A 16,087-nucleotide genomic window follows, 5' to 3' on the forward strand; every position below is an offset into this window, starting at 1 on the left:
AATAATATATTTTTCATAATTCAGCTTCTTCTCTTGTGTTCATTTATTATCTGAAGCTTACACTATTCACACAATGCTGTTGTGTGAAATATACGCCACAATACATCTCATCCTATCTTGTTCTACAAATGAATTCTATATATAGGTTTGTCCCAAATTACTCATAACTGTCATTTCTTCACCCCACACGTCACCAATTCACCACCAGAGGTTGTCATGTCCCACATTCTAGCTCTAGTCTCTAACACTTCATTCCTCTAATACAGCTTTCCACCAAAATGCATCTCTGTCATTGGCAAAGCACCGGAAACTGCGTCCAGGTTGCCTGTATAATGTTGATTAATGTGTGATTTTTCACTGGATGTGTCCCATAGTGATATGTGGTAGTGAAGCAAAGATATGTTTGAGTCAAAATCTGCTTAATTTAATGGATTTCAGAGATTTTGAGCTACGTTTTTCGACAGACCAAATCATTGTTTTTGTTGAGTATTTAAATAATGATGTATAATACAATAATAATATTGAATGATGTTCAGCTCCTTTATGAAACAGCTGTGAGACAAAAATGAAAAACAAAGAGTTGGATAAAACTTTTTTACCTATGAATATCACAACATTTTCATGGCCAAAACACTGCATTTACATTGACAATTTAGTGTTTTCCTTATTTTGTCAAAACAAGCACACATACATAAATATGAAAATTAACTTTACACAATGTGTACAATGGTATGGAAATCAGTATGCACATATCTTAGCAGACTTACAGTGCATCCGGTAGGTATTCACAGCACTTCACTTTTTCCACATTTTGTTATGTTACAGCCTTATTCCAAAATGGATTAAATTCATTATTTTCCTCAGAATTCTACAAACATACCCCATTATACCCCATAATGACAACGTGAAAGAAGTTTGTTTGAATTCCTTGCAAATGTATTCACAGACTTTGCTCAATGCTTTGTTGAAGAACCTTTGGCATCAATTACAGCCTCAAGTCTTTTTGAGTATGATGCTACAAGCTTGGCACACCTACTTTTGGGCCGTTTGAAGGACCTCTCAAGCTCCATCAGTTTGGATGGGGAGCGTCGGTCACAGACATTTTCAGATCTCTCCAGAGATGTTCAATCGGGTTCAAGTCTGGGCTCTGGCTGGGCCACTCAAGGACATTCACAGAGTTGTCCTGTAGCCACTACTTTATTATCTTGGCTGTGTGCTTAGGATCGTTGTCCTGTTGGAAGATGAACCTTCGCCCCAGGCTGAGGTCCAGAGCGCTCTGGAGCAGGTTTTCATCAAGGAGGTCTCTGTACATTGCTGCATTCATCTTTCTCTCGATCCTGACTAGTCTCCCAGTTCCTGCCGCTGAAAAACAGCTCTAGGAAGAGTCCTGGTGGTTCCAAACTTCTTCCATTTACGGATGATGGAGGCCACTGTGCTCATTGGGACCTTCAATGCTGCAGACATTTTTCTGTACCCTTCCGCAGATCTGTGCCTCGATACAATCCTGTCTCGGAGGTCTACAGACAATTCCTTGGACTTCATGGCTTGGTTTGTGCTCTGACATGCACTGTTAACTGTGGGACCTTATATAGACAGCTGTGTGCCTTTCCATATCATGTCCAATCAACTGATTTTACCACAGGTGGACTCCAATCAAGTTGTAGAAACATCTCAAGGATGATCAGTGGAAACAGGATGCACCTGAGCTCAATTTTGAGTGTCATGGCAAAGGCTGTGAATACTTATGTACATGTGCTTTTTTGTTTTTTATTTTTAATAAATTTGCAAAGATTTCAAACAAACTTCTTTCAAGTTGTCATTATGGGGTATTGTTTGTAGAATTTTGAGGAAAATAATGAATGTAATCCATTTTGGAATAAGGCTGTAACATCACATAATGTGGAAAAAGTGAAGCGCTGTGAATACTTTCCGGATGAACTGTAGCAGTACAATTATAAAACATACAAAATAACCAGGCCTACAGAAGCATAAGACTGAAATAGAACTTCTTTTGCAAAGTGAAAGAGCTTTGAAATGTCGCTGTCTGTATTACAACTGCATCCATCAATGCTGAAAATGCACTTTTCTACACTACAGTACCCTATGTAATTGATTCAGAGACCTGATCAAGATTGAATTCCAAAGGGAAGTTAAAAGAGAGGTATTATCAGGTGCAAATCTGCTAATAAAATACATTATTATTATAATATATGAATATATGGATTATAGAAAATCATGTGTTTCAACAATCAACATGATTCACAATTACTAATTTTATTACAAAACCCAGATTTTCAGACAGATTATATTCAGTATAGCCTACCGCAGATAGAGTTTGAGGAGTTTACAACTGAAACACCTTATATATTTAATTCAAATATTTAGTAACATATAAGAATGGATATGCGGGAGAAATTCACATACGCAGAGAAATATACTTTTTAATTTGAAAAAGCCACACAAAAAGCGACTCTGGTGGTTCTAGTATTAACAGCGAAATGCATTACTAATAGGTCATTTCATATTCAGCTATTTCATAGTTCTTTTATTGAAGAACCAAAAAGTGCAAAAACAGTTTCTGAACAAAAATTTGTGATATACAAAACTGATCTGACAGTTTAGCTTAGTTTCTGATGTGATGGTTTGTAACCCTGTCTGGTGTCATAACGAACCCCTTATTCCTTCAGCAGTTTCATCAGTAGTTTCATTGATTGGATCAAGATTGCCCGGCAACCGTGGTTTTATAGTACAACATCTGGCCACCAGATGTCACTGTGGTGCGATGTTTAGAAAGCTTGAATCTCTTTCCGAATCAATCGTTTCAATTGTTTCCATCGCTCAAAAGCCCCATTTATGCCATCGTTAGCAAAAGGTCACACCCTTGTCTTGAGTCTGATTCTCACCTTTGTTCCTCTCACACCTGCTCACCTCCAGCTCCTACACACCCAACAGGCTAGGTGTTCTGGCTTCCTGTGTTCATGCAGGAGCCCGGCCTGTCAGGGCAGTCCTGCAGCTCAGGTGCTCAAGAGCTTATTCATCACCAGCGACTCTGGGTGAGGCAGTGCGCGTCTAGGCGGCCATTTTTATTTTCTATTAATCAAATTAATATATTTAAATAAACTCCATTCAATCCACATGGTTTTTTTTATGGGAATTGTATGTATCTCAATTATTTATTTCAATAAAAAATGTTAACCTTTGACAAAGGTTAAATAAGAATTACCCATCCAGCTGTACATTTTCAATAAAACGTGCATTCTGCTTGTTGGACTCTGTAGCGTTGTCGTAAAATATTATTATTCTGTAGACAAATGTTGTGATTTGAGGTGGCGGGCCTGGCTTCAGAAAAAACAACATAACACTTTGATAACGGATGTGATGAACGGGAGTCATCCCCCGACTGGTAATAATGCGCACATATTGCGCCATGTTCTTATTCATGAAACATGTCAACTGTTTGTTATTGCTAGCAAATTCACAATCCTCCTTTTCATTTTGGTACTGAAGAGCATAGACAAATGCTCATTTCCAGCATTGTTTACCCACTGTTTTCTTTGTCCCTTCCTATTTCACTAATGCGATCTACACCAGTGATCAATGTGTCTTCCCTTACGTCTCATTGCTGTGGGTGGCGATCCAACTTGATGAACTTGGGAACTGGCGGTCACTCAGGTTTGAGGATTAAAGAAAGTACACAAAGCTTTCCTATGCCTTTAGTTTTGAGATGCACACTGCAGGTTTATGCCTCTCTTACCAGTCTGGGGAGAAGCCGCAATTGCAGTCTATAGCCACAGAGCGGCGTCTCCGCACTATAATGAATGTTCCTGTTGTACTATGGCAGCGTTAAAGGGAAATGGGTTTATAATACTTACTATAGGTAAACCCTGATTTTAACCACTAAATTGTGACATCATGAAAGTTATTTAAATTACATCTGTATGCTTCCCTAAGTAATCAGTTCTTAATCTATATTTCAACCATTTATTTTCCTGTAAAGCTACAAGGTGATGCAATACTAGACTAAGTATTAGATCAAAGCATAGCCACACAAATAATAATGAGAACCAGCTACATTAACATGATGAAATGTATTCATTACTAGTATAATATGGTTAACAATGTTTAACCCAACAGCTGACTCAGCTGACAGATAGATGCTGAAGCAAAGTGCAATGCTGTACATTACTACTGACAATGTTGTGATATAATGTGTTTGTGATGTAATATTGTTTGTGCAGCCAGGATGCTGTGATGCAATGTTCCTATAGGGGTCCTGCATCACAGCAGAGACACTCAGATATCAATGACTTCAGAACACATCGACTTATGTCCTGATATTGATATTATTGCTCAATTTATACAATGTCAGATTCTGCTTTTCCCATCTAGACAACCAGCTGTCTATTTTGGAATGTGAGACCTCAACTGGACAAACCGGTGAAAACTGGGCAATTCAGTCATCTGCCTACTACTATAATATTCCCATCTTTGTACAACTTTCAGCATTTAAACTTATGCAGTTACATAATTTTAGCTGTAATTCCTCATCTTCCCCCTTGTGTACACATATCTCTTATAATCCCTATATGTGTCTGTCCCTCGAGTCTTTTTCCAGAGGTGTTTGGTAAAGTGTCAATTCTAGCACTTAACACTTCATAAATTCACCGTTTGTTTTTGCTAAAACCTTCCATTCCCAAAGGATCTTAGCAGATACTTTACTCCTGATTATTTAACTATATCATCACCCCCATATGTTTTATGTAAATTTGATGCCATTATTTCAGATAGAAAAAACTGTCTAGAAATGAGCGTGAGAAAACCGGGAACTACCTCTCTATTGAAAAAGGGAAATTGTTCCATGACGTGTCGTTTCCTGACTGTGTCTGTGGTCAATGACTGAGGGTTTCTGGCATTTCTTTGCCAATTACTTTCCAATACCGTTTCTGACCAGAAAATGCACCAATTGCTATTCTCAATTCAAATTATTCATTTTTCAATTAAAATTGAATTCCTGCTCCATAACTATTTGTTGAAAGTCAACTCTACTTCCATCCATAAAAGTTAAACTCTAATTCCAACCCATAAAACCTAACAAGTTGTGCAATTAAATATACAGACTTGCATTCATGTCATGTACACATCTTACTATGTTGTTGTGTTCTTAATTTTAATATACATATTTATATTTTCTTATCTTAACCATACCATAATGTAAAGTAGAAATATTATATAATTGTATTACAATGTACATATGTATATCATGGGATACCTAAATATTATGAAAACCTCAGGGCTGGTTCACCTTGAATATTTTGAATATGTTATTATTAGACCAGACTTCACCAGGATTACCATAAAGTTTAAAATGCAAAAAATGTAGTTAAGATTTTAAATATAAGTATCATGCATTAGTACATTGCGATAAATATATAGTATTAAATATAAAAATAATTTTAAATCAACTTAGAATACAAATGGGTGAAATGGTTGATTTATTCAAGCAATTCAGTGCAACTGATTTGTTCAAATTTAATTGGAATTGAAAGGATTGGAAATGGAAATGATCAATTTCATTAATTTCAAAATATTGTCACCAATACCAGTTCCTATTGGAAGTGACCTAAACTCTCTTTCTGATATTAACAGAAACTTTCAACATTGAATGGAATGATAATAGTTTTACTATTAGTTCATGAAAACACATACATACAAAGTCAGATTAATCTATGTTTACTGTATTTGAAGTCTAATACATTCAAATATAATGCACCAAAAATGTATAAATTCAGGAACATCACGCTGTCAGTTGACAGAAGTATAGACTTTATTAAATGAATTGTAAATAATTATTACAACAAATATTTTCAGTTTAATTCAAGTTAAGTTTCTTTGACAGCTGTTCATCACTCACAGAACATGAGCTAAAAAGGAAAACATACTTTCGTCATTAAATGTCACACAAAGCATTAGAAACGTTTGTAAAAATACATATTGTCTGGTTTTGAAAGTGAATAGATACATTTTGTATTATTGATTACAATTTGATCGTAGTCAGTTGTTGAATTCAACAAAACAACAACTCTGTGGGCCAGATTAGCGCTCTTAAAGATATTCTCATGATTACACATTGGAATGTTAGACAGTTTAATGACTCTTTTCAATCTTGGGAAGCACAACATTGATTCTCTTTTGTTTGTCAGGGATATAATTTAAACATGTATTTATTCCTGATGCATTGGATCCAGTCCATGAGTGTAACTAGTATGGAGTTTGTTTTGGAAATCTCTCTCTCAATGTTTCTTCATTTACACTCTTGCTAAATGCACCATTTCCTTCTGCTTCCTCAGAGACAATACGACACTCATTTGTGATGTCAGAATGTGCAGCTCCATTTTTCACTTCACTGAGGGATATATAAGGGCAGGAAGATCTCCAGATCAATACCTAGCTAGTCACAGTCCATCCAGAGACACTAACTGTGAGGAAAACATCCATCTCAAGATGCCAGAACAGACAGAGCTGGTCCACAGATTCAGAGGAATCCCTTTCTCCACCAGAGCCTCCACAGAGCTGCTACAGTCCCTGGATGACTTTGAGGCCAGAGAAGATGATGTGCTGCTAGTGTCTTATCCCAAATCCGGTAAGAACATTACAATTTACAATGACTCTTTAAAGATTATTTTATCTTTTAAATCACAACAAATAATTATGTAAACTCTTGTCATTTTAATGATGAGTCCTGACGAATGGAAAAGCACCACATGAACTACATGAGACATTAGATTTAGCCACAGAACTGGAGCACTAGACCTGTTTCTGATTGATTGCTGACGCTCTGTTCTCTTCATAGGGACACACTGGCTGACCGAGATCCTGAGGAATCTGTACAACTGCCACACTGAGAACAACACGACCAGCCAGGTGACTCTGACATCGTCTCTGGAGTTCGGAGATCTCTCCAAATTCCAGGAGCTCAGAAACCTCCCCAGCAAGAGGCTCATCCCAACACACCTCAACTGTGACATGGTCCCCGTGCAGTTCAAAACAAAGAAATGCAAGGTAGGTTGGCCAGTCCTGCTGTATTCTCCCACATGTCCTAAGGGCAGCTGATGAAGCGTTTTGTGAGAAGAAGTGAAATGAAGTGAAGTGAAATGAAAATGTAAATATCTGTGCTTTCTTTTTGTCTTCACAGATGATTTATGTGATCAGAAACCCCAAGGACACGGCAGTCTCTATGTTCCATTACTATCAACAGAATCCCCACCTGCCCAAGATTGACAAATGGTCAACCTTTCTGGAGATGTTCCTGAAGGGTGAAGGTAAATGTTTGGACACATCTTTAATATAGACAAACTTTGTTATGAAAAAGGAAACTAGACCCTGTTATACTGGTGCTCTCTAATGACACACAGTGTCTTCTGAAACACAGCACGTCCATTAACCCCCGTTCTGCTGTTCTCTTCATTCACCTGAATGCGGACAATTTGTTTTTAGAGGAAGAGGGGTGTTTTACACAGGAAAACAAGAAGCTAATGATAAGAAAGTAGTCCTGTTGAACATGTTTTTCATGACCTGTAGAACTATCAATGTGAAAGTATTGCTTATATATCCTCTATTTAATACTTACCTATATAATATTTACAATTAGTTTGTCTTTCTTTACATTGCAGTGGTTTATGGTTCCTGGATTGATCACGTCCTCAGCTGGGAGAAGAAGGAAAATGATGAAAACACACTCTTCTTGTATTATGAGTCCATGAAGAAGGTGAGTTTGAAATGAGATTTCTTCTTTCACAGTTGTGGATGAAGCTGGAATAAGCAGTGAATATCATTCAACAGATGTCTTTCAGTTGAACCAGGAATGAAAGAGCACAAACTAAACTGTGAAATTTGTGTTTCCAGGATCTCCCCACATATGTCAAGGAGATCAGTTCATTTCTGAACATCAGTGTCACGGAAGATCAAATCAAGGACATCTCAAAGAAATCATCATTCAGTGAAATGAAGGAAAAAGCAGAGAAGGAGAAAGTGAATTCAAACCACACAGTGTGCGCACTGACAGCTGACAGGAAGCTCATCTTTAGGAAAGGTAAGGATCTCTAATCAATCCTCTGACACAGCACGGCTGACATAGTAAATAATCAGGATGAATGAAGTGCCTTATTGGTAATAACATTGTTATTTAGAATTCATGACTTCCCTAAGAAAAATCCAACTGAAACTAGGAAGTTTAGATTGAACTTGGAATTCATTTATTTAATATACTTCTATCTCTCCATACTTTTATTACTGACTTATTTGTTTGATGAATAACAGACATGTGACTTTGAAAATGTCAGGTTGTTGTCTAGATAATCCACAGTGTTTTAATGGACATCTGATTCCTAATTGGATCCAATCTCTGTCTCTGTGCAGGTGCCGTTGGTGACTGGAAGAACCATTTCACCTCCAAGCAGAACACCCAGTTTGACGTGCTGTTTAAAGAGAAGATCAACTCTAGTGTATTAGCAAGCCGTGTTCAATATGAGTGTCAGTGAGGGAGACGGACAGATCCACTCACTTTGCTGTTCTTTCATTATTTATTATTGTCAAGCACATTTTCATTTTCTGATCGATTGTCAAAACTGACTTTTATCGTACAAAATTGATGTGTTAATTAAGTTCATCTTATTTATTCAACGTAAATCTTGATATCTCTTCAAACACTTTATATGAACTATACATTAATCTGTTACAATGAATGATTTTTTCTCAGATTGGTGACTGTATTGTTAATGTGTTTTTGTATTGTGAATTATACATACTGTACATATTTAATGGCTGTGCATTTTTAATATTTATTGAAATGTAGATAGATTTGTACTGAAGGTTTCTATGTTTTTTGTATTTTATTCATCTGAATTATTAGTTTGAACAAAATAATATATTTTTCATAATTCAGCTTCTTCTCTTGTGTTCATTTATTATCTGAAGCTTACACTATTCACACAATGCTGTTGTGTGAAATATACGCCACAATACATCTCATCCTATCTTGTTCTACAAATGAATTCTATATATAGGTTTGTCCCAAATTACTCATAACTGTCATTTCTTCACCCCACACGTCACCAATTCACCACCAGAGGTTGTCATGTCCCACATTCTAGCTCTAGTCTCTAACATTTCATTCCTCCACTCCATGTGCAATTCGTTCTCTCTCATTCGTCCAGCAGTGCCAGCCAGTGGCGTATTTAGGAAGGGGACACAGTTTTGAAAGAAATAAGTCCAGACGGAGATCCCTGCTAGGAATTCGACCCACGCACCTCCAAGCGCCTTAGTACTGCATTACCCACTAGACCATTTGGGCTCATATTTTAATGCAGAAGGCTTAATGTGCTGAGGGTTATGCCACCTGTAATGTACTTATATATCATACCAGTCACGACAGCAACAGGGAAGCAATCATTAAGTGTTCTAAAACTACTCTAGACACATTTGCGCACCACTGGGACTGAAGAAAGACTTTATGGGCTACCAGTGCACCTGTGTAAGGATTTCAAACTAATTGATGTTGATATTATTGATGAATTCGGACGTCACAACAGGAGACTTGCATTCACCTACAATCTCCTACATCAGTGGCAGAAACGGCTTATTTCCACTGAAGACGCATATTTGTAGCAGGTGCACTAATCGAATGTTGTACATGCTCACCCATTTCAATTACAGAGCTCCACCAAAATGCATCTCTGTCATTGGCAAAGCACCGGAAACTGCGTCCAGGTTGCCTGTATAATGTTGATTAATGTGTGATTTTTCACTGGATGTGTCCCATAGTGATATGTGGTAGTGAAGCAAAGATATGTTTGAGTCAAAATCTGCTTAATTTAATGGATTTCAGAGATTTTGAGCTACGTTTTTCGACAGACCAAATCATTGTTTTTGTTGAGTATTTAAATAATGATGTATAATACAATAATAATATTGAATGATGTTCAGCTCCTTTATGAAACAGCTGTGAGACAAAAATGAAAAACAAAGAGTTGGATAAAACTTTTTTACCTATGAATATCACAACATTTTCATGGCCAAAACACTGCATTTACATTGACAATTTAGTGTTTTCCTTATTTTGTCAAAACAAGCACACATACATAAATATGAAAATTAACTTTACACAATGTGTACAATGGTATGGAAATCAGTATGCACATATCTTAGCAGACTTACAGTGCATCCGGTAGGTATTCACAGCACTTCACTTTTTCCACATTTTGTTATGTTACAGCCTTATTCCAAAATGGATTAAATTCATTATTTTCCTCAGAATTCTACAAACATACCCCATTATACCCCATAATGACAACGTGAAAGAAGTTTGTTTGAATTCTTTGCAAATGTATTCACAGTCTTTGATCAATGCTTTGTTGAAGAACCTTTGGCACCAATCACAGCCTCAAGTCTTTTTGAGTATGATGCTACAAGCTTGGCACACCTACTTTTGGGCCGTTTGAAGGACCTCTCAAGCTCCATCAGGTTGGATGGGGAGCGTCGGTCACAGACATTTTCAGATCTCTCCAGAGATGTTCAATCGGGTTCAAGTCTGGGCTCTGGCTGGGCCACTCAAGGACATTCACAGAGTTGTCCTGTAGCCACTCCTTTATTATCTTGGCTGTGTGCTTAGGGTCGTTGTCCTGTTGGAAGATGAACCTTCGCCCCAGGCTGAGGTCCAGAGCGCTCTGGAGCAGGTTTTCATCAAGGATGTCTCTGTACATTGCTGCATTCATCTTTCCCTCGATCCTGACTAGTCTCCCAGTTCCTGCCGCTGAAAAACAGCTCTAGGAAGAGTCCTGGTGGTTCCAAACTTCTTCCATTTACGGATGATGGAGGCCACTGTGCTCATTGGGACCTTCAATGATGCAGACATTTTTCTGTACCCTTCCGCAGATCTGTGCCTCGATACAATCCTGTCTCGGAGGTCTACAGACAATTCCTTGGACTTCATGGCTTGGTTTGTGCTCTGACATGCACTGTTAACTGTGGGACCTTATATAGACAGCTGTGTGCCTTTCCATATCATGTCCAATCAACTGATTTTACCACAGGTGGACTCCAATCAAGTTGTAGAAACATCTCAAGGATGATCAGTGGAAACAGGATGCACCTGAGCTCAATTTTGAGTGTCATGGCAAAGGCTGTGAATACTTATGTACATGTGCTTTTTTTGTTTTTTATTTTTAATAAATTTGCAAAGATTTCAAACAAACTTCTTTCAAGTTGTCATTATGGGGTATTGTTTGTAGAATTTTGAGGAAAATAATGAATGTAATCCATTTTGGAATAAGGCTGTAACATCACAAAATGTGGAAAAAGTGAAGCGCTGTGAATACTTTCCGGATGAACTGTAGCAGTACAATTATAAAACATACAAAATAACCAGGCCTACAGAAGCATAAGACTGAAATAGAACTTCTTTTGCAAAGTGAAAGAGCTTTGAAATGTCGCTGTCTGTATTACAACTGCATCCATCAATGCTGAAAATGCACTTTTCTACACTACAGTACCCTATGTAATTGATTCAGAGACCTGATCAAGATTGAATTCCAAAGGGAAGTTAAAAGAGAGGTATTATCAGGTGCAAATCTGCTAATAAAATACATTATTATTATAATATATGAATATATGGATTATAGAAAATCATGTGTTTCAACAATCAACATGATTCACAATTACTAATTTTATTACAAAACCCAGATTTTCAGACAGATTATATTCAGTATAGCCTACCGCAGATAGAGTTTGAGGAGTTTACAACTGAAACACCTTATATATTTAATTCAAATATTTAGTAACATATAAGAATGGATATGCGGGAGAAATTCACATACGCAGAGAAATATACTTTTTAATTTGAAAAAGCCACACAAAAAGTGACTCTGGTGGTTCTAGTATTAACAGCGAAATGCATTACTAATAGGTCATTTCATATTCAGCTATTTCATAGTTCTTTTATTGAAGAACCAAAAAGTGCAAAAACAGTTTCTGAACAAAAATTTGTGATATACAAAACTGATCTGACAGTTTAGCTTAGTTTCTGATGTGATGGTTTGTAACCCTGTCTGGTGTCATAACGAACCCCTTATTCCTTCAGCAGTTTCATCAGTAGTTTCATTGATTGGATCAAGATTGCCCGGCAACCGTGGTTTTATAGTACAACATCTGGCCACCAGATGTCACTGTGGTGCGATGTTTAGAAAGCTTGAATCTCTTTCCGAATCAATCGTTTCAATTGTTTCCATCGCTCAAAAGCCCCATTTATGCCATCGTTAGCAAAAGGTCACACCCTTGTCTTGAGTCTGATTCTCACCTTTGTTCCTCTCACACCTGCTCACCTCCAGCTCCTACACACCCAACAGGCTAGGTGTTCTGGCTTCCTGTGTTCATGCAGGAGCCCGGCCTGTCAGGGCAGTCCTGCAGCTCAGGTGCTCAAGAGCTTATTCATCACCAGCGACTCTGGGTGAGGCAGTGCGCGTCTAGGCGGCCATTTTTATTTTCTATTAATCAAATTAATATATTTAAATAAACTCCATTCAATCCACATGGTTTTTTTTATGGGAATTGTATGTATCTCAATTATTTATTTCAATAAAAAATGTTAACCTTTGACAAAAGTTAAATAAGAATTACCCATCCAGCTGTACATTTTCAATAAAACGTGCATTCTGCTTGTTGGACTCTGTAGCGTTGTCGTAAAATATTATTATTCTGTAGACAAATGTTGTGATTTGAGGTGGCGGGCCTGGCTTCAGAAAAAACAACATAACACTTTGATAACGGATGTGATGAACGGGAGTCATCCCCCGACTGGTAATAATGCGCACATATTGCGCCATGTTCTTATTCATGAAACATGTCAACTGTTTGTTATTGCTAGCAAATTCACAATCCTCCTTTTCATTTTGGTACTGAAGAGCATAGACAAATGCTCATTTCCAGCATTGTTTACCCACTGTTTTCTTTGTCCCTTCCTATTTCACTAATGCGATCTACACCAGTGATCAATGTGTCTTCCCTTACGTCTCATTGCTGTGGGTGGTGATCCAACTTGATGAACTTGGGAACTGGCGGTCACTCAGGTTTGAGGTTTAAAGAAAGTACACAAAGCTTTCCTATGCCTTTAGTTTTGAGATGCACACTGCAGGTTTATGCCTCTCTTACCAGTCTGGGGAGAAGCCGCAATTGCAGTCTATAGCCACAGAGCGGCGTCTCCGCACTATAATGAATGTTCCTGTTGTACTATGGCAGCGTTAAAGGGAAATGGGTTTATAATAATTACTATAGGTAAACCCTGATTTTAACCACTAAATTGTGACATCATGAAAGTTATTTAAATTACATCTGTATTTATATATTTAAATGTAATCTGTAGCTGTAGGAAAGTGTAGATTACTGTTCATTAATAGTTCACTCTGTATCCTATACTTTTGCTTTGATCCATCAAGGGAAGGGTGTGTATGTAAGGACCAAGGTTAAGATCAGACGGGAGGCATTTAGTAATGGAGACTCTCATATGAGTTATGATGAACTGTTTACGCCAATGGTTCTTTTTCAAATAGTAGAGCAGCTACCTTTTTTGCTTGAAATTAGTATTTGTTTTCATTTTTATTTATTTGTATTATTATTGTTTTGTTTGTACCTGATGCCTGGCTGGCTATACTCCAATAAACAGTTCCTGGTTCATGGATTCACTACCATCCTTGTCTTTTTGAATGGTGACTCTACCAACATGGCTGATCAACCACATTAAGTGAAGACATGATTGACATAATTGACTAAGGGACGTGTCTCATGTTCAGTTGGAAGGTGATTCTTCACAATGGACAATGGCATTTTTCTGTCAATGCTTCCCTAAGTAATCAGTTCTTAATCTATATTTCAACCATTTATTTTCCTGTAAAGCTACAAGGTGATGCAATACTAGACTAAGTATTAGATCAAAGCATAGCCACACAAATAATAATGAGAACCAGCTACATTAACATGATGAAATGTATTCATTACTAGTATAATATGGTTAACAATGTTTAACCCAACAGCTGACTCAGCTGACAGATAGATGCTGAAGCAAAGTGCAATGCTGTACATTACTACTGACAATGTTGTGATATAATGTGTTTGTGATGTAATATTGTTTGTGCAGCCAGGATGCTGTGATGCAATGTTCCTATAGGGGTCCTGCATCACAGCAGAGACACTCAGATATCAATGACTTCAGAACACATCGACTTATGTCCTGATATTGATATTATTGCTCAATTTATACAATGTCAGATTCTGCTTTTCCCATCTAGACAACCAGCTGTCTATTTTGGAATGTGAGACCTCAACTGGACAAACCGGTGAAAACTGGGCAATTCAGTCATCTGCCTACTACTATAATATTCCCATCTTTGTACAACTTTCAGCATTTAAAGCAAAGGTAATTTTAAACTTATGCAGTTACATAATTTTAGCTGTAATTCCTCATCTTCCCCCTTGTGTACACATATCTCTTATAATCCCTATATGTGTCTGTCCCTCGAGTCTTTTTCCAGAGGTGTTTGGTAAAGTGTCAATTCTAGCACTTAACACTTCATAAATTCACCGTTTGTTTTTGCTAAAACCTTCCATTCCCAAAGGATCTTAGCAGATACTTTACTCCTGATTATTTAACTATATCATCACCCCCATATGTTTTATGTAAATTTGATGCCATTATTTCAGATAGAAAAAACTGTCTAGAAATGAGCGTGAGAAAACCGGGAACTACCTCTCTATTGAAAAAGGGAAATTGTTCCATGACGTGTCGTTTCCTGACTGTGTCTGTGGTCAATGACTGAGGGTTTCTGGCATTTCTTTGCCAATTACTTTCCAATACCGTTTCTGACCAGAAAATGCACCAATTGCTATTCTCAATTCAAATTATTCATTTTTCAATTAAAATTGAATTCCTGCTCCATAACTATTTGTTGAAAGTCAACTCTACTTCCATCCATAAAAGTTAAACTCTAATTCCAACCCATAAAACCTAACAAGTTGTGCAATTAAATATACAGACTTGCATTCATGTCATGTACACATCTTACTATGTTGTTGTGTTCTTAATTTGAATATACATATTTATATTTTCTTATCTTAACCATACCATAATGTAAAGTAGAAATATTATATAATTGTATTACAATGTACATATGTATATCATGGGATACCTAAATATTATGAAAACCTCAGGGCTGGTTCACCTTGAATATTTTGAATATGTTATTATTAGACCAGACTTCACCAGGATTACCATAAAGTTTAAAATGCAAAAAATGTAGTTAAGATTTTAAATATAAGTATCATGCATTAGTACATTGCGATAAATATATAGTATTAAATATAAAAATAATTTTAATTCAACTTAGAATACAAATGGGTGAAATGGTTGATTTATTCAAGCAATTCAGTGCAACTGATTTGTTCAAATTTAATTGGAATTGAAAGGATTGGAAATGGAAATGATCAATTTCATTAATTTCAAAATATTGTCACCAATACCAGTTCCTATTGGAAGTGACCTAAACTCTCTTTCTGATATTAACAGAAACTTTAAACATTGAATGGAATGATAATAGTTTTACTATTAGTTCATGAAAACACATACATACAAAGTCAGATTAATCTATGTTTACTGTATTTGAAGTCTAATACATTCAAATATAATGCACCAAAAATGTATAAATTCAGGAACATCACGCTGTCAGTTGACAGAAGTATAGACTTTATTAAATGAATTGTAAATAATTATTACAACAAATATTTTCAGTTTAATTCAGGTTAAGTTTCTTTGACAGCTGTTCATCACTCACAGAACATGAGCTAAAAAGGAAAACATACTTTCGTCATTAAATGTCACACAAAGCATTAGAAACGTTTGTAAAAATACATATTGTCTGGTTTTGAAAGTGAATAGATACATTTTGTATTATTGATTACAATTTGATCGTAGTCAGTTGTTGAATTCAACAAAACAACAACTCTGTGGGCCAGATTAGCGCTCTTAAAGATATTCTCATGATTACAC

General features: G+C 36.6%; 1 protein-coding gene across 1 annotated transcript; it reads left to right on the forward strand.

The window, feature by feature from the left end:
• The first annotated feature begins 6,460 nt into the window (after positions 1–6,460).
• LOC136771942 (sulfotransferase 6B1-like) lies at positions 6,461–8,931 on the forward strand. Its single transcript, XM_066724525.1, has 6 exons — positions 6,461–6,640; positions 6,851–7,059; positions 7,193–7,319; positions 7,671–7,765; positions 7,903–8,089; positions 8,416–8,931. Exons 1-6 carry the CDS (start codon positions 6,502–6,504, stop codon positions 8,535–8,537), a joined length of 879 nt encoding a protein of 292 aa, XP_066580622.1. The 5' UTR covers positions 6,461–6,501; the 3' UTR covers positions 8,538–8,931.
• Positions 8,932–16,087: the final 7,156 nt, after the last annotated feature.

The sequence above is a fragment of the Amia ocellicauda genome, chromosome 15 (assembly GCF_036373705.1).
Source record: "Amia ocellicauda isolate fAmiCal2 chromosome 15, fAmiCal2.hap1, whole genome shotgun sequence".
NCBI lineage: Eukaryota > Metazoa > Chordata > Actinopteri > Amiiformes > Amiidae > Amia > Amia ocellicauda.

Coding starts and splice junctions, on each gene's coding strand:
- LOC136771942 (XM_066724525.1), top strand. CDS start 6,502: ATGCCAGAACAGACAGAGCTGGTCCACAGATTCAGAGGAATCCCTTTC. Junction 7,320..7,670: donor GATGTTCCTGAAGGGTGAAG/GTAAATGTTTGG, acceptor TTTACATTGCAG/TGGTTTATGGTTCCTGGATT. Junction 8,090..8,415: donor GAAGCTCATCTTTAGGAAAG/GTAAGGATCTCT, acceptor GTCTCTGTGCAG/GTGCCGTTGGTGACTGGAAG.